The following is an 18,315-nucleotide window of genomic DNA, read 5'->3' on the forward strand; positions in this document are numbered from 1 at the left end:
CGTCTTCCCGCCCTCGGCACCCATTGGTCAGTGCGGCCGCCACTCGCGGGCTCTCGGCTGCGATTGGCTGTTGGGGCGTGAGGGGCGGGGCGTGTTCGCGTTGCTGTGGGGACGGGGGACGCGGCCGCGGGGCCGGGGTGCGAGACAGGGGACACCGGGACAGGGACACCGGGACAGGGACACCGGGACAGGGGACACCGGGACAGGGACACCGGGACAGGGGACACCGGGACAGGAGACACCGGGATAGGGACACCGGGACAGGGACACCGGGACAGGGGACACCGGGATAGGGGACACCGGGACAGGGGACACCGGGACAGGGGACACCGGGATAGGGGTGTGGGACAGGGACATCGGGACAGGGGACACCGGGACAGGGGACTCTGGGACGGCTGCGGGACAGGGTGCACCAGACCGAGGGTGCAGGACAAGGGACACGTACCTGTCAGTACAGGTCTTATTGAAACAGGCAATATTAAATTAGGAATTTTTTTTCAATGTCTGCTTTTTTTGATCACTGCCTGACCTCTTTTTTCCTGTTTAAAACAACATCCTTTCATTCCAGAGGAATCTGCCCATTTAAATTAGATCGTTTCTGGGGAATTGGGTGGGTTTTAGTTAAATGTGTTGATCGACTTACATTCCAATGGTAACACTGCTAATAGAAAAATAAATTTCTTGTTGAGAGCTCCTGACGTGTTGCAGAACAAGAAGCTTTAATTGTTTACTTAATTTCAGCTCAAATGCTAAGTGGAAAGAGCTGCTAGAGTTTGGACAATTATCTGGATATTACTGAAGGAAAATTCTTTTCTCTGATCAACAAATTCCAGGGTGCAACCAGTTCATATGGCTCAATGGCTGTTAGCTGTTAAGTTCAGCATTCCATAAAGCCAGATAAGATAGCCTTTATCAGTAAGTAGAAAGGAAATCAGCTGGCTGTGAAGGCCAAGAAATAAGTTTTTATAACCTAGAAACTAGATAATGAAGGCTCTTTTCAACAGAGAAGGAAGCAATGTCAAAGTTATCAGCATTGTCTGAGGATGGAGACGTAGGAATGTGTTCACCAGTTCAGTGAAAACACCTATGCAGTAGAAAAATGATAGTTACATTTCTGTTTTAAACTCCTACATACCAGATTTTTACCTTGTGCTTCAGGACACCAACACAAATGAACAGTGGTGCCTAGAGAGAACTCCTAACACAGTTTCCATGTAACTCCTGACTGTGCTGGTCCCTTGGAATCAGCTGTTCCTACTGGTCTGTGCTGCACACAAGGGTTACACTGCATTTCTCTGTGCACTCTTCTGGGACTACTCCACCTTCTCAGGTGCCCTTGGGTCAGAGATACCAGGCTCTGCCAGTAGAACCAGTGCTGAGGACTATGCTCCATCGAGGTTGGAGGTATCAACAAGGTCAAGTTGACCTGCATTCCATATCAAAATCACTCCTGTGGAGAAAAAAAAAAAGACAGGTTATTGTCACAGGAACTCATGTCTGGGAGGAACACAAGGCCCAGCGCATGGACATTGGAAGCAAGGACAGGTTACACAGGAAAATTAGGGAGCTGCTGTTCACCATTGCAGGGAGAAAATTCATGTGGTCAGAGCTTGATTGGTGTTCAAGCTTGCCAGCACTGTGAAGCACAGCAAAAAGGACTTGTCAAAACTCACTAACAGCAAAAGGAGGATCAGAGATAACATCGGTCTGCACTTGATGAGGTCAGACATCTCACAGATAGGGACATGGACAAAGCAGAGATGTTTAATGCCTTCTTCACCTCTGTCATTAACATCAGTGATGGGCCCTGGGACCCCCAGAGCTCCGTGTTGGAGGACTGTGATTAGGGGCAGGATAAAATCCCAGCCAAAACTCAACTTGTTTGAGGCTTGCTGCTCCAGCTGGATGCACATAAATCTATGGGGCACCATGGGGTTTGTCCCAGGGTACTGAAAATGCTGGGCCTGTCATCACAGAGTCTCTCTCCATTATTTTTCAAGTCTTGGGAGCCTGGAGAGGTCCCTGCAGACTGGAAGCTGGCCAAAGTCCTAGTTTTCAAGACAGGCAAGAAGGAAGACCCTGGTAATTACAGCCCTGTCAGTCTCACTTCAGTGCCCAGTAAAAGAGAGTTATTTTTCTGGGCATTACTGAAAAACACTTGAGAGACAACACAATCTTTTGGTTTCCAGCAAGGAGCAGGTTTCTAGCTGAGTAAATTTCTCAGGATAAGTCTGTCATTCTTTTTAAGTTTCGGGATGGGGGGAGGGTGAGAGTTGAGTTTATTTATACATGTATTTGTGTTTGTGTGTTTATTTATACATGTATGTGTGTCAGCTGCTCTCTTTGATGCTCCAGGATCCCTTGCTGCCCGTGTCCTGGCAGAAGGAGGTGACCTGCTCCCACATGGTGGCACTGCTGGCCTGGCTGTGTCCCACACGTGTCCCCAGTGCCTGCCCAGGGAAGGGTCCTGGGAACAGCCCAGTGGACCTTGGCATCTCACAGAATGACAGAATCGTGGCCCTCTGCAGCTGGTTGGTGACTCACAGACCGATCTGGGTCACCTTCTGCTCCTCCTTGCAGGATTCTGGGGAAGGGGAAAGGCACCGGGTAACACCAGCACTGAAAACACTGTGTGGTGAGAACAGTCCAGCCAAACACGTCCTGTTGCTCCTGTTTTCCCTGCCTCAGCTCCTCCCCAGACCCCTCTTGTTTCTCCTCACTGCTGCCATGCTGAACCACTTTTTCCAAATATAAGCTCTCTGCAGCACCTCCAAACTCCATCCACGCCTTTGCCCTCTAACCCTGTTCATCTCTCCCAACACCTCTGTAACTCCTCCACACTCTTTTTTCCTCCCATGCTTTTCTTTGTGCCCACATTCCCATCCTCTTTGCCCAGTGCTGCATTTGAGGCCTGGGCCAGAGCACAGACTTGTAGGAAGGCCTTTCCTTTCCTGAAGTCAGGAAAATGGGTCAGGTATGGCGGGCTCCGTCAGGCGCAAGGTCTGGTTGTGTTTGTGGACAAACAGCATGGACCTTGCAGGACCAGCATGGCTCTTCTGTGGCCATGCTGGACCCTCCTTGTGACTCACACCCTGTCTGGCTCGGCTGTGGCACCGAGCTTTGGGCCCTTCCATGCCATGAGGCACCCGGGCACCCATCGGTCTGATCAGCCCACGCAGCTGCTAAACTGGGTCCCTGCCTGTGTTTTCCTCTTGAGCGTGACTGTTTGTTAAATAATGTAGCAACACGAGGTTCCTTGAACTCAATTTATCCTGGGGTGTAGCCATGGGAACAGCCGGCGGGGCGATGGGGCCGTCAGATCTGCTGCAAGGCTCCGGGTTAGCCTGGCTGAGCTCCGTCAGCTGATGCTGTCCTGCCTGGCAGCTTCGCTTGTTCAGGCTTGTTTTCTTAGACTCTTCTTTAGCCAGCAGCATGACTGGGCTTTAAACCCGGGAAATGTCGAGGATGATGGGGAGTCTGGAGGAAGATGAGGAGTTTGGGAGCAGCCAGATGTGACAAAGGGGAGCAGTTGCACCCAAAAGATGCTGTAACTCCCTGTGCTGCCTGCAGTATACGGCTCATGGGAAGAAAATAAGGATGAATGCAAGTAGTTCAACGCTGTTCAAGCCTGTGCTTATTTCCAGTGCAGAAGCATCTTGAATCAAACCTGATTTCCTCCTTTATACCATAAAATGATGGGCTCCAAGGAGCTGAGGAGATGCCACCCTTACAGTCACATATTTCCTGTCCCTCCTGAAGTGCACTCTCTCACCCAGGCCAAGGGTATGGAGGAGAGGGTGCCTGGGTGGCCAGCACAGCATCACTCCTTTGACTCAAACACTTCATTTTACCTGGAAAGGCATGACACCATGTGACAGAAACCAGTGCTCAGGTGATATCACCAAACGTGTGCTGCGTGTGTTGCCTGAGAGTCAGTGTTGAGCAACACATCGATGTGGACAGACAGTGCCCCATCCTGCATGGTGAGGATTGTGCCACGTCATTTCCCCCAGGGCTACACTTACACCTAACCACAGAAAGGACTTTCTCTGTTGATATTCGAGGCAGAAAGGACATGTCTGTACAGCTGTGGGTTTTTTTGCTGTCTGTAGGACCTGTGTCTGATACCATTCCTGATATCTTGCTTGGTTGAATCCTGTTTTGTTTCCAGCTCATCTTTCAAGATTTCAGAGCTGTTTCTTTGACCTCTCTTGACATTTTCAGATTGTGCTGTTTACTGTGTTTTCAGGTCAGTGCTGCAGGTGGGAACACTTGAGATTGAAGATCCCTTATCTCCCTCCATTCATGGTTTGAAAGCAGCTTTTCTTACCTTCATTCATGTTTGGTGTTTTGCTTCTGACATCTCTCCAGCTGGTCCTCAAACCCCAGGCCTACATCCCAATCACATTCAATTTTCAATAGAGCTGTTCAGGACATTGAATCTGTACCAGGATATTGCAATGAGCTAAAGTTATACTTTACCAGTGTTTGGGATGCTTGCACCAGTTTTTATGGTTGCATGAAATATGGTTTCTGAAGTACAAAATAGCAAAATAACCAATGATCTTGGGAGCATCCATGCTTCTGACCATTCTAGGAATTTTTATCCCAAAAGCCAATCATCCCCTGAAGCATCTACCCTGGGCGGGTGAAAACACAGACCTTTATTTTCTTCTCCAAAGCTGCTTCTAAAGCAGGAAATGTCCACACCTCCTTCAGACTTGATCTCAATGTTCTTCACGGCACATATGTGTAATCTTAGCTGCTGCTGCTCCTCCTCTTTGCATCTTTTTTTATTCCCGCCCATTTAAGTAGCTCTATGATCTGAACTTTATCCCTAACATACTTGACCTTATTTTTCAGAAGATTATTCACAGACATCCTGAGAGCTTTTCATGGCATGTGTCGAGCCCTTGAGCTAAAAGCTGTCTCCTGGTTTATTCTTGCCACCCAGGGAAAGGAGAACATGTTTGAGTCATTATCATGGTTTAACCCCAGCCGGCAACTCAGCCCTACGCAGCTGCTCTCTCCCTCCCCACCAGTGGGATGGGGGAGAGAATTGGAAAAGTAAAAGTGAGAAAACCTGTGGGTTTAGATAAAGGCAGTTTAATAACTAAAGCAAAAGTCGTGCATGCAAGCAAAGCTAAGCAAGGAATTCATCCAGTGCCTCCCATGGCAGGCAGGAGTTCCAGGAAGGCAGGGCTCTGTGACATGTAACAGTGACATTCTGAGTTTTTCTTCCCTTCTCCCCCAGCTCTATGTGCTGAGGGTGATGCCACACGCTCTGGGGTACCCCTGTGGTCAGCTGGGACCAGCTGTCCTGGCCGTGTCCCCCAGCTCCTTGTGCCCCCCGAGCTCCTCAGTGGTGAGGGTGAGGAGCAGGAAAGGCCCTGGCTGTGTGTAATCCCTGCTCAGTGATAACTCAAACATCCCTGTGTTACCAGCCCTGTTTCCTGCACAGAGCCAAACCCAGCCCCACAGCAGCTGCTGTCAAGGAAATTAAGTCTGCCCAGCCAAGCCCAGCACGGTGATGTACAGAAAACAGACACTCAGGCGTTAGTGAGAGAAATGGGCTTTGCTGAATGAGGAGGTGGTGAGGAAAGGCCAGCTTTGATGCAAGCATCCATCAGCAGAGATCTGTGAGCCTACGGAAGCGTTCAACAGCCTGTGAACAGTTAGCAGGCTTCATATTCTCACCTCTCTATGTCTGACATCAGCAACAAGATAAAAATATATGCTCCTTACAGCAATACATGGTTCTTTTGGCATTTCTTGAGCTGATTTGTTTTCCCCAGTGTGAGGAAATAACACACAAAGTAGTTCTGTGATGGAGCATTTCCTAAATGGATGTAGCTTGGCAAACTGCAGCTACTAATTTTCCTTAGATAAGCTGGTATCAGAGTAGCTGGGTTTGAAATCTGGCACTTCTCTTCTGCATCTTTCAAAGCTCTCTCAAGGATGCCTGTGCCAGGAGTTGCTGCCAGAGTAGTTTGGAGGGATTAAGTTGTGTAGTGGATATAAACACTTATTGGAGGTGGTCAGAAAGGCATCTTCAGAGATAAGGATTGTTTGGCAAAGCCTTCTCCTCCCAGAGCTCTCAGTGTCCACTGTGCCAGCACTGTGCTGTGCCCCATGAAGTCCTGGGGCTGCAGCCAGCAGCCCTGGCAAGGCTTGGGGGGGACCCAGCCTGTCCTGCCCTTGGTCTCAGCATTGCACAGGGGGTGAGCAGTGGTGCAAGGGGCCAGGGAAGAGCAGTGTTGTTTCCCCTCAGCTCACACTGCTGAAGGCACTGTGGCTCTCTCCATCCCATCACTGAGCTGGGAGCTTTAGTCCTGCATTTCCTGGGCAGCCTCTGCTTTGCAAAGATCTTCCATGGGAAAGGGCAGCTGCACTCAGGGACAGCTGAGGGTAAACCTGTCTCCTCACACAGGACAGGGCTGCCTTTGCACTGTGGTTTGTGCTGCTTATTCCCCTTTATTCCTCATGAGGATTTTACTCAGCACTGAAGCTGGGTGGATTAGCTGCCTCTGCCTGTGACCTGTGAGGTAAAACATACCTGTTTTCAGCTGCAGAATCCCAGGCAGAAATCAGCCCTGTGGGACTCTGGTCACCCTAGCACAGCAGGGAGATGGGATTCCCTGAGCTTTGGGAAGGAGGCCAGAACCCACAGCAAGACCCTTGCCTGTGAGCAGGCCCTGGGTGTCAGCTACAGGGACAGCTCTGCCCTGACAGGTGGAAATTTATTTTGTGTTAACAGGATCCTGGCAGCTCCCTGGGCTGGGCTACGGGGACTTTGTTCTGGGAGCTGCTTCCAGGGGTTTTGTCCTGCAACAGAGAGGTCCTGCCCCTTGCTGAGGATGCCCCTGGACCCAAAGCCTGCTCTCCTTGCCATGAAAACAAGGAGCTAATTGTTTTTCTCCCTGATATCTCTCCCCTGCTGCCTCCCCGGGCAGCACAGAGATGGAGCCAGCCTTGCCCCGGCCAGCAGCCAGGCCTGGGGTGGAACATCCTGCCAGTTCACAGTCTGGAAACATTAAAATAAAGGGTGTTTGGGAAGGGCAGAAGGCTGAGGAGGAGGTGTTTGGTCGTGGGAGGATCAGAGGCTCCCTGTGCTCTGTGAGATGTGTGCCTGGCTTCTGTGGCAGCTTGGGAAGAACCAGAGGTAAAGAGCAGAGCCCTAATTCCCATAAAAGTGTACTGGAATAGTTCAAAGGGCAAGGGAGCATCACGGTGGATCCAGGGATAGATGAGGTCTGCCCTTAGCTCTGTAATGCCTACAGAGTCTCTGGGCTTTTCTGTGCTCTGAAAAATTGTGCCCACTGCCTCAAAAGGAAAGGGCTAAACATTTGGGTAATGAAAATGCACCTTTTGGAGAAATCTTAGGAGCACTTTCCAGGTAGAGCTGGTGCTGAGGGACTTTGCTCCAGTGACCTGAGAAACCTAGAGAGACAGCTTTTCTGGGAAAGCGAGTTTGAGGCAATAATGCTGCTTCTGACGTGGGTCTTGTTCTGTTTTCAGCCTTTTTTAGCAGGCTGGACATCCCAGAAATAGAGGATGTTGTAAGTTCTGTGAAAAAAGACACCTGACTTGAGTAAAGATTAGTTTGCCAGTGTGGGAAAAACTTCATCCAAAGCACACAGTGAAATCCTGAGTAGAGATAAAAGGCAAAAAAAACCCACCAAAGCTGGTGAAGCCCCCCTGGTTTCTCTGCTTATGGGGTGATTTGTTCCTCCCAGACTCATGGTGCCTAGCAGAGAGCCTGAAGGGGCTCAGCTGTGCCTGGGGTCTGATCATCTTCTAGATATGAACCTTTGTTAGCAGCTGCCAGAACATTGGTGCCCTCGAGCATGGAGGTGACAGGATGGCAGGGAATGCTTGGCATGACTCTCTAGACTTGCTAAGGTTGTTGCAGCTCTGTTTGTCCATGTTTGGGATCCTCTGGTCTTCCCCTCTCCTGTCCAGCGTGGTGCTGTGGAACCATCACTTGGTAGTGGAGCTGTTGAGGGTGCAGGGCAATTTATCTGCAATTCTCTAAACCAGTTCTCCAAAGCAGATTTTGGCAGATTTTGGAGATGGAGTATGTTTCCCCCAATATTTCTGTACAATCTGTGGAAGAGGTTGTGTTTGTACCACTATAAAAATATTTCTTGCTCACTGAATTGGTGTGGGTTCTACTACAAAGCCTTTTTTTGCTACTACAGATTGCATGTACATGAGGTTTGCTGAGATCACTAACCTGAAGCTCCTCCAGTAGAGATTAGACTCAAATTATTATGGAACAATCTGATTGTGATGTTAATGCAGTGCCTGGAAGATCAAACCTCCGTGTCCTCTCCATGGGTATCAGGTTTTGTGAGATAAACACCTTTTATAACCCTCCTGATAGATTCCTGAGCTGTTGTTCAAAGAGGAAGTGCTTTCTAGTAATCTCCTTCAGTGCACCCAAAGGCCTCTGTCCCCTGCAGTGTCATGGAGTTCGTTCTGCCCTGTTTCCCTCATATCTTTCTTTCAAGACCGAAAGATCCTTTAAAGTGCCTTTAAACAGGTCTCCTCTGGACAGATGTGGAAAGCTGTGAGTTGTGCAGCACTTTTTCCCCTGCTAGAAGGTGTTTTCCAAAGAGGAGCTTGTTTCTCACCTCCATTGCAAGGTCTCCCACCAGGACCAGAAGAGCCAGGCACCAACAGCCCGTGTTGTCTGCCCTGACTCCAGACAGAGCCATCCCATGCTTTGGAGGAAAAATGGGAGTGCAATTGCCAGCTGAGCACCACAGATGCCCAAAGGTGAATCCATAAGGTTCTTTCCCGGGCTCAGGGGCATGGTTGGGGTGGGGAATGCCTCTCCCATTTGTACCAGTGTGTGACTTGAGCCCAGGCTGGGAGTCAGGATTTGGGGTTTCTGGGAGCAGTCCCTTCAGTTGTGAATCCTCTGCTGCTCCAGAAAAGGCTGCTGCAAAGTCATGGGCAATCTTCCATATCTGCCCTGGCTTGCTGAGGAGTGAGGAGGCTCTGACATGGTGTGGGAGGCAGCTGGGAGTGTGCTGTGGCTGGGGAGAGGGTGGAGGAATGTGCTGGCCCTTTCCAAGTGCCTTGGCCCATCAGGAACTTGGCCTGAATTTCCTTCCCCCTCCCATCTCTCCTATCTGAGCAATTCCTGGGGGCTGTGGGCAGAGATGGGCCCTCCCAGCACATGGCCTGATACTCCCCAGAGAGCTTGCATGGATTATTTGCTGCTGCTTCAGGTCAGCTGTGCTAGGCAGAGATGAGATGCAGGTTGGGAATGTCAGAAGGAGTTCTGCTTGCCTGGAGGGCTCCAGAATGGCAGGGGGGTGTCTGATCCTGGTGGGTCTAGGGCAAACCTGTGCCTTTTTTTACCTGGACATCCCTGCCCAGTGCTCTGCACAAGAAGAGGCTCTGCTTGCACCTGGGGCAGTGCTTGGTGGGCAGGGGCTGGATGCAGGGGCCTTGAAAAAGGGCTGTGCTGTTCCCTCTTTGGAAGAAGAAGTTGTGACTTGTTGCATGTTGCTCGTGACCAGCTGATGAGGTTGCAGTCCCTGATCCCAGGTTGGCGTGGACTGAGTGTTTATAGTACCTCTATTGCTTTAGAAGATAAGGGCACATTAGTATTTTATTGCCCCGTTCCTTCCACTGAGGCATCATCCAGAGTGAGAAGAGGAGAGGGGAAGGACTCATTTCCTTATGACAGGGGATTAGTCACTGCAGCCTGGCCCTCCAGTGGGGGCTGCAAGGCTCCCCCACTTCACCACACCAGCCTGCAAGGTGAGGACTTGAGATGGAGAGAGCACTTCTCCATCCAGCCCTCTTCCCACCCCTGCTTTCCCCCTGGCTGCCCATCTTGTCCTGAGCTTGGCTGTGCTCCCCTGTGCCTTTCCTGCAGGGAATCCTGGAGCACCCTCAGCTATTGCCACTGAGCTGGTGAGGGGCAAGAGGCCATTGAGGGGCTGCTCTGTGCTGTGCTGGCTGGCTGAGCTCCATCCCTTCACTCAGCTCTCCATCAGCAGAACTGCCCCCCGGGGCAGTCTGGGCTCCTGTTCTCCCTGTCCCTAGGCTGGGCTACATCCAGGCTGCCCTCAGGAACCTGGTTTATCAATAATGAGGAACACGCTATTGCGTGATGCAGAGATAACCACTGCCACCACATCTGTGCACCCAGTGTCCTCTCCTCCCCTTCCCCATCCTCCTTCCCAAGTGGAAAATCTGTGTCAACCTGCCTTGCCCTGTAGCCAAGTTTCACATCTTTGGGTGCATTCACATTGAAGGCCAGGGAAGCTGGAGGGGAGAAATGTTCTCCTCCCTGAACCAACCCACAGCTTAGTGCAGGAGCTCCCCTGTGGCAGGGCTGGAGGCAGGGGGGCCTGGGGAAAGGCTGGTCCCTGTTCCAGTGTGATGGGTGCTCCTGCACCCCAGCTCTGAGCTCTGCCTGCCTCTGCCTATGCCAGCTGCCTTTCTCCTTCTGGGGGAAGCTTCCCTTCTGCTCCTTGAATTAAAGCATTAATAAGCCTAGCACCAATCAAGCTCTGAGAGTTTCAAATGCCCCTTTGTTTAATTAGCACAGCCTCTGCCCGCAGACAGGGGTGGGAAGTGAGGGGTAAGGACCCAGTGCCCAGGAATTCCTCCTCTTTAAGGTGTGACCTTTTGTGCCAACTATTTTCTCTCCCACTCTCTCCACCAGCTGCCCATAAAAAAAAAATCTTTTATGGCCACAGGACCCTCAGAACTTGCAGCATCTCCTGGGGGGCTGCAGCCAGCAGGTTAAGCCCCAGGGTAGTCTTTTCTCCAGAGCAGGAATAAATAACTCAGCTGGTCCAGGGTTGATGCAGTGCTTTGTGTTTTGTCCCTTGGCTGTGGAAATGGGGTCACTGGCCTTTGCCTTGAGATCCACCCTGGTCCCTCCAGCGAGTGTCACCCTGGGGATGGGTCCCCATGTGGCTCCTTGCTCTCTGAGGAGGGGAGAAAGCATGACCCAATGTTATCAGGAGTGTGCTAACCCCACAGCAAACACGATTTCACTGGTGCAAGGGTGACGGTTGTGACGTTTGAGTGGAGAACACTGTCCCTTCCTCTCCGTGACCTAATCTAAATTGCTTTATGAAGGGTCAGCAGGTAGACCAAGGCCTCCTGCTCCTTGGGGTCAAGGAGCCAGGGCAGGGTGGTCTCTGGGTGGCCCTGTGCTGTGGCACAGCAGAGCAGGGCCCCTCTCATGTGGGGCAGTGGTACATCAGAGGCATTCAAATGTTCTTGCTCCCTGGTGGGCTGTGGGGCTGAGCTGCCCGCACCTCTTCTCCTGCCATGCCCTGGCACGTGCCCAGCATCACCCAGTGCCACCAGCAGCCCGTGTGGATGTCATACTGCTGTTCCTGTGCAGGGCTGCAGCTACACAGCCTCCACAGCCTTGGCTCCTGCCTGCCCATCCCTTGCAGCTTTCCAGTGTCTCACTGGTGGCATTTTTCTCCCAAAACAGACTTTTCAGGACTTTGGGGCTCAGGACCTGCCTGTGAGGCCTCTCTGCAGCTGAGTTGGGCTGCTCAGACTCTGCCATAGCCAGGAACTGCCTCTAGTCCTAGGGACCATGTTTGATCCAGGGGTGCCAGTGCTCACTGGGATGGGGATGTGGGAATGCCAGCACTCCCCACCACTTGGGAACTTGGATGTGCCACACACAGGGGCAATGAATCCCCCCGTGGGCACCCCAGTCTCATCACCCCTGCTGTCCTAGAAGCAAGAAGGACTGGGGTGGCAGAGGAAAGGTGCTGCCAGCTATTATCCCACAGGGAGTTCTGCTTGTCCCTGCTGGCACCCTGGCAGTAGTGGTGCATGGCAACCTCCCAGCGTGGTGCCCAGGGACAAACTGTGCCAGGGAGTGGCCCTCCTCCCCCCCAGCAGTGCTCCCACCTGGCCAACAAAGCCATCAGCTGTGGGGTGGGGGAGGCAGGCCAGAACAAGTGCCAGGGACACCTTTCACATCTTGGCCCCCTCTCCAGCCCCTCTGCTCGCCCCTCAGTGTCAGAGAAAAGCTCGGATACAGTCTGGCTAGAAAGACATATTTATTGCGACATCGGTTTGCAACCAGCACTCAGCAGAGACTCCAGACCCACACACATGCCCTTGACCCTGCTGTGATGCCTCCACGGCCAGCGGGACGGTCCCTGGGGCAACAAGCCCACTCCCCTTTCCAGGCAGGTTCATTGGGGCTGCAGGCTGGGGTCCCCCTGTGCCAGGAGCTGAGAGCTGGCAGCATGGAGTAAAGAGCAGAAGCCGGATTCAGGGTCCTTCATCAATGTAAGCCACCAGCTGGGATCTCCAAGCAGTCACAAGGCTCTCAGAATCCCAGGGAGAGAGCGGGGTCAGCCCCCCAAGCACATGAGAGGGCTGAACACGGGCGATGCTCTTACCGCGTTCCCTTGGTGCCAGCCCGGACGCTCTGGGGAGCCGGGAGAGGGGCCAGCCTGGTTCCCACCTGCGGCCACTACACGTATCCTGTCAGGTTGTAGGAATTGACTTCACTCTTGGTCTTCTGCACCTGGCTGGCAGAGGGCTGGGGGCTCTTGCTGGCCAGCAGCTGGGGCTGGTAGGCGCTGGAGTAGGCGGCCGTCGTGTCCCGGGCAGGGCAGGAGGCGCAGAGAATGAAGCCGCCGATGAGGGAGAGGAGGGAGGAGATGATGCCGAGATAAAGAGCCTCCCCGAGCTCAAACTTCATGCTGTCGGGGATGACGGGGTTGCGGAAATCCCGCAGCACCACGTGGATGTTCCACACCAGCGGGATGAAGCAGAGCAGCCCCCCGAGCACAAAAGCTGCGCCGCCCGCCACCGCCACCCGGTCCTTGCCCGGCGAGCCCTGGCTGAAGACGGTGCACCTCATGCCCACGACAGAGAGCAGGCAGGCGAGGGAGGACACGGCACAGGAGCTCACCATGAGGGCTTGGGCCGCCTGGACGTCGGCGGGCAGGTTGAGCAGGGAGCTGTAGATGTCGCACTGGGTGATGCCCGTGCTGTACGTGGCGCACTCCATCCACAGCCCCTTGGTGAAGCTGACGGCTGTCACGATGCTGGAGCCGATGTAGGAGCTGGTCTTCCAGCTGGGCAGCAGCGTGGCCGTCAGCGTGCCGATGTAGCCCAGGAAGGCCACGGTGTAGCCCAGCAGCTGGAGCCCCATAGACACCATGGTGAGGGCTGGCTGTCACCTCTGTCACCTACCCGGGGCTCGCAGCTTGTCGCCCAGGTCCCTCCCGTGTGCTCACGTTCCCATGGCCCTGCGAGAGGCTCCGCTCGCAGCGCTGCAGCTCCACCCCGCTCCCGGGGGTGCTGGTTTTGTGCGGGGTGGGAGCCGCGGGGAGGTTACCTGCGAGAGTGGAAAGCAATCCCTCCTCGATTAACGATTGACCCGAGCCCGTGGAGGAGCGCCAAGCGCCCTTTCACCTCCGCTATCTCCCCAGGCAGGCTCCAGAGGCAGAGCAGCGCTGCCCAGGAAGGACGCCAAAGCCCTCCCCTGCACTGACGCCGCGGGCAGGGATGGAGAGCCGGCTGCTGGTGCAGGAAAAGTGCCCACTGCCTTTCTCGAGGTCCCTTGTCTTCTGGGACGCCTCGAACTGAGGAAGCCAAAAAGCCATGGCTGCACCGTCTTACTTGCGACCTGCTGGAGGTGACTTCGGGTGCTGAACCCAAAGCTCCCTCAGCTAAGGAAAGGAGATGGCACCTCGTCCCCATCTGCATGGGGCTCACCCAAGGCATCTGCAGTGACCCACGGCCTACCCTGAGCTGCTGAGGAGAACAGGACATGGCTACCTGAGATTGAACCATGGATATCACCCTTTCCGTGCTGCTGGGGACAAGGATGGAGAGGGATGTATATGACAGTGACACCTGCATCCCCAGGAGAGCCTGGAGGCCCACAGAGGGCAGGATTACATCAGGGCTGGCATCTCTGGGATGCTTCCTGGAAGCATGCCAGCCAAGCGGAGCGACCTGTCCTGTGGAGGGGTGAGCAGTTCGGGGTGCAGCTCACGCTGGGTTTTTGTGCCGATGCCAGCTCCCACCCACAGCCCTGTACATAGGCAGGGGGGTTGGCAGAGGTGGTGGAGAGGGTTGGTTTGTTTTCTTCCTGCTTTGTTTAAAAATTCCTTCTCCTGTGGTGCCTTGCGAAACCAGACTGAGCCCCGGCACCTCGGCCAGTGGCCTCCCTCACCCTGGGAACGCTCCTGGCTGAGCATGCTGCCACCACCCAGGGCCTCCCCTCTGCTCCTGTCCCCACCGCTGCCACCTCAAATGCTTGGCACCAAAGCTTCCCAGCTTTCCGTCCTCTCTCCTGTGCTCTAACCAAGACCTCCCACGCCATCTCAGTTGCTGGAAAATAAACACCTGGGGTGCTCAGGGTGCTCAGGGTGCTGGCAGAAAGGTGCAGGAGGGAGCTCTGTGGTACTTACGGAGGTGGCTGGAGATGCAGGGTGGGACCCAGGGTGGCTGCAGCCGGGGGTCACCCAGGACTGGAGGCAGCTGCTCGGGGCAGGGTGAGCAGCCAGGGCCCCAGTCCAGGGGATCAGGGGCTGCAGTTGTTTGGCTACAGCTTTGCACAATCCACCTGCAAATCTCTGCCTGGATCAGAGGCTTATTGCAGATCACAATTAAACCCTTTGGGTGTCGGGAAGGACTGCGGAGCCGGGGTACCTTGCTTTGCTTGCTGAATTATCGGGGTAGGTTCACCAAATGGGTTCAGGTTTGAGGCTTGTTGTCATCCTTCTGGACCACCTTAATGGCTGGCAGGTGGTTGTGCTACCATCCATGTGTCCACTCTGGGCTGTGCTGCCTGTATTGGGGTACGAGGGGCAGTGAAACACCAGCAGGTTGAGCTCCCCACTCCTCAGAGCCAGCCTGAGCTTTTGGTTTACTCTTCCTGGCCCTGCTTGTCCTCCACGGGGTTTGTTGTTGTAAGACTGCTGGTCCAAATGAGGAGCAAATGGGGAAGGTAATGAGAGCTGTGCTGGGCCCGTGCCCCCTCCTGCTCGCCGGCTGCCACAGATGGAGAGGGGCAGGGAGGGCCTCTGGTGACAAATTGTGCTTGGAGCTGAGCGGGGTTCGGCCAGCCTTTGGACAGCGGTGTTTGGATGCTGACAGCAGAGCTACAGCAGGGACCATTTGCTATTTTCTTTCCTCATCCCAGACTGAAACTCTCCCCAGGAGCAGGAGGTGACCAGTCTGCGAGTGGCACTGTTCTTCGAGTGTTTGGGCAGGAGCAGTGGGCAGGGATGGGATGAGCGGTCCTGCTGGGGCCAGGGGGTGCATCAGCCTTGTATCCTCACATCGAGGAGCTTTTCTGTACCTCCTGGTGTGATCTGCATCTCAAAAACTCAAAGGAGAAGGCAGGGAGCACTGGCAAGTGCATGCTCTCCCATCTGTGGAAATGGGATCTGGCAGCTCCCTAGGGTGATGGGCCATGGATGCCTGAGCAAGACCACTGCCCTGATAGTGCCTGGGGTCCATCCCTGCCACGTCTCCCCTCCCTGTCTGCTCTTGAGCCTCTCTCGAGTTGTCAGCTACCTCCTGGTGGCTTTGTGCTTGCCACCACTTTGAACCATCACTGTTGTCCTTGTGCCTTTGTGCTGTTCCCATCCCAAGCCCACCCAACTGTCCCCATGGCATGCCCAGCACTCAGTCACATCCCATGCCCGTTGCACTGTCCCAATCCCATACCCGTCACGCTGCCCCACCATTTCCCATCCCTTTCCCATCCCCACCACCTCCCTTATGCAAATGGCTACAAAGAGCACTTAATCATCCTTGTTAATTGTCTCTACCCTCCCCTGTTCCCCCCCGGGGATTTTCTCACAAATGGTGTCCAAATTTTCCCTTTTGTGTTTTGCTTTTCCACCAGAGATCGCAGTCCCTCCGCCCCCAGCCTCCCCCCGGCCCTCTGTTTACACAACTGGGACAAATTTCACACCGCTGTCCCCACAGCCCCAGCCCCTCGCTCCCCTGCCCCGAGGAATTTGTGAGTCACGGCCGAGGCAGAGCTATAAATGTGTCCCCACCAAGGGTCTGCAGTGTCAGAAGGGACGGTGTCTTGTGCCACCATGCAAGCTGCTGCCTGTTGCCCGAGTGCCCACGGGCTCCGTGTGCCTGTGGCCAGCGCCTGCCCACCGCTGGGGCCGGAGCAAGGGGCAAGGTACTGGGTGCTGCCGGGGGGTGTGGAAGGTGGGATGGGGAAGCTCCAGCTGGGTTTGGGTGAGGGCTGCGGTGCTGGGGACGCCTCTGATCCCAGCGGTCACCGGTGGGACAGAGGGTGGCGGCACCCGGGCAGGGCTGGTCGGGCGGGTGAGGCTGTGGTGTAGGGGAGCAAGGCAAAGGGGAGCGGGCCAGGCTGAGGGGCTGTGGCGCTGAACCTGCTCTCTCTCCTAGAGCCCTTCCTCTCTGGAGACCGTGGCTGCCCCGAGCTCAGGAGGGACCCGCAGCGCGGCGAGGGGAGATGGACCCTGTGAGTTTGGCACTCCCTGCTGTGTCTGTCCCCATGCCCGTGAGGCTGGGATCCCTGTTGGCAGAAAACCAGCCTCTCGTCCCAGCGGCCGTCCCCCCGGAGTCCTTTGTCCCTCGGCGGTGCCGTGTCCCCCTCCCCTGGAGCATGTCCCCGCGCCCCACGCAGCCCCCGGGGCAGGGCCAGGCTGACCCCCCCGGGGGACACGGCCACAGCAGCCCCCCCCCGGGAGCCTGAAAGGGTCGCCTGTTCCCAGGCTGGGCGGGCATTCCTCAGGGGGTTAGTGGGATGCCTGGGCACCAGCTCTTGAGCACGGGGGAGAGATTACACTGGCAAAAAGCCTGTCAGGAGGGTGTGGGGGTAGATGCCAGCTTCCTTGCGGTGCTGTGAGCGCCCCAACACAGGGGCAGGGGAGGGGGGAGTTTGTGGCTGTGTGGGGTTCCCAGCACTACCCGGCTGTGTCTCCCCAGGCTCGGGCTCGGGCAGCGGAGGGGGACGGCGGTCCCAAAGCGCTGGCGTTCTTCCAGCACCCGGTCAGGTACGTGCCCGGGCACCAGGGCTCCGGGAGGGCGCGGAGGGAGCGGCGGGCGAGGGGCTCACCCCGGCTCTCCCCACGCAGGCTCCTCTGGCCCAAGTCCAAGGCCTTTGACCACCTGTACAGCGTGGGGGAGAAGCTGCTGGAGAACTTCCCGGTGCAGGCTACCCTCTTCTTTTATGAGGACTCGGGAAGCGAGGAGGAGGAAGAAGAAGAAGAAGAAGGGGATGATGAAGAGGAGGCGACAGGGGATGTGACCGCGGGACACCCGCGGTACGCTGGCCCCTGCCCCAGCAGACCGGCGTGAGGCAATAGGCAGGGGAAGGCAGACCGCGCTGCGTGCGGCAGCGGGGCCAGACCCGCCCGCAGCTCCGGCCAACTCCCGGGGCCGCTCCCGGGCCGCGCCTGCACTCCGCGGGACTACGGCGGAGCTCAGGACTACGACTCCCAGCAGCCACCGCGGCGCCGCCCGGCAGCCGCAGCCCGCTCTGATTGGCTGCCGAGCCATCCCGAGCTGGGGGAGGAGTGTGTGGCCCCGCCCCGCACCCCCATCGCGAGGGGAAGGCGGTGCGTGCGGGCCGGGGAGGGGCGCGATTGGCCGAGGGGATGGAGGGGGCGTGTCGGGGGCGTGGCTTTTCCTCCCCTGCCCGTCGGCGGGAGGGAGCGGCTGCGGCGGGCGCGGGGCCGCCATGAGGTACCGGCGGGGATGGGGTGCGGCAGCGGGGCCGGGGGGAGGAAAGCGGAGCCGGGGGACCGCGGCTGCGGGGCTGGAGCGGGAGGGAAGGGGCTGGTGCCGCGGATGGGGGGGAGCCGGGAGCCCTGGGACTGGCGCGGTGTGTCTGGGCGCGTGGCGAACTGCAGAACGGAGGAGAGGAGGAGGACGTGTCGGTGGGGCGGAGGGTGGGGCTGGAAACCCCCGCATGGCCGGGGAGGTGGGCTGGGGGGACACCCGCTGTGGGGTGAGAGGTGACATGGGGGTCCCTGTTGTGGAGTGACAGGTGAGCTAGGGGACCCCGCTGTGGGGTGACAGGCTGGGGTGCCCTGCCATGGGGTGACAGGTGAGTTGGGGATCCCTGTTGTAGGGTGACAGGTAGGCAGGGGGTCTCTGCTGTGGGGTGACAGGTGAGCTGGGGGTCCCTGTTATGGGGTGACAGGTGAGCTGGGGGTCTCGGCTGTGGGGTGACAGGCTTGAGGGCTCTGCCATGGTGTGGCACTGAACGCTGAGGGGGGAGCAGAAAGCCCCTGCACACCTGGGCAGGTGAGCTGGGGGTCCCTGCTGCAGGGTGACAGGTGAGCTGGG

The 18,315-nt window shown here is 55.9% G+C and overlaps 3 protein-coding genes across 8 annotated transcripts in view; 1 reads left to right on the top strand and 2 right to left on the bottom strand.

Annotated features, from left to right (window-relative positions):
* LOC107203700 (nuclear pore glycoprotein p62-like) overlaps positions 1–357 on the bottom strand; it is a 2,599-nt gene extending 2,242 nt beyond the window's left edge. The window contains exon 1 of the mRNA XM_015626011.3: positions 301–357. Coding sequence (XP_015481497.1) covers positions 301–357 — 57 coding nt within the window. The remainder of the gene's footprint in view (positions 1–300) is intronic.
* An 11,685-nt stretch (positions 358–12,042) lies between these two features.
* CLDN2 (claudin 2) lies at positions 12,043–13,456 on the bottom strand. Its single transcript, XM_015626167.3, has one exon. It carries the CDS (start codon positions 13,178–13,180, stop codon positions 12,485–12,487), a length of 696 nt encoding a protein of 231 aa, XP_015481653.1. The 5' UTR covers positions 13,181–13,456; the 3' UTR covers positions 12,043–12,484.
* A 4,191-nt stretch (positions 13,457–17,647) lies between these two features.
* The window catches only part of PRRG3 (proline rich and Gla domain 3), a 10,088-nt gene continuing 9,420 nt past the window's right edge, over positions 17,648–18,315 (top strand). For 2 of the 6 annotated variants that reach the window (XR_001521356.1, XM_015626164.1), the window contains exon 1: positions 17,648–17,709. The gene's annotated coding sequence lies outside the window, so the exon portion shown is untranslated. Of the gene's footprint in view, positions 17,710–17,960; positions 18,306–18,315 lie in introns of those variants that run through there. The other 4 variants (XR_004497353.1, XR_001521355.3, XM_015626163.3 and 1 more) reach the window with 4 other exon arrangements.

The sequence above is a fragment of the Parus major genome, chromosome 4A, assembly GCF_001522545.3.
Source record: "Parus major isolate Abel chromosome 4A, Parus_major1.1, whole genome shotgun sequence".
NCBI lineage: Eukaryota > Metazoa > Chordata > Aves > Passeriformes > Paridae > Parus > Parus major.

Excerpts from the sequence above, each read along its gene's own strand:
- CLDN2 (XM_015626167.3), bottom strand. The coding sequence starts at position 13,180 with ATGGTGTCTATGGGGCTCCAGCTGCTGGGCTACACCGTGGCCTTCCTG.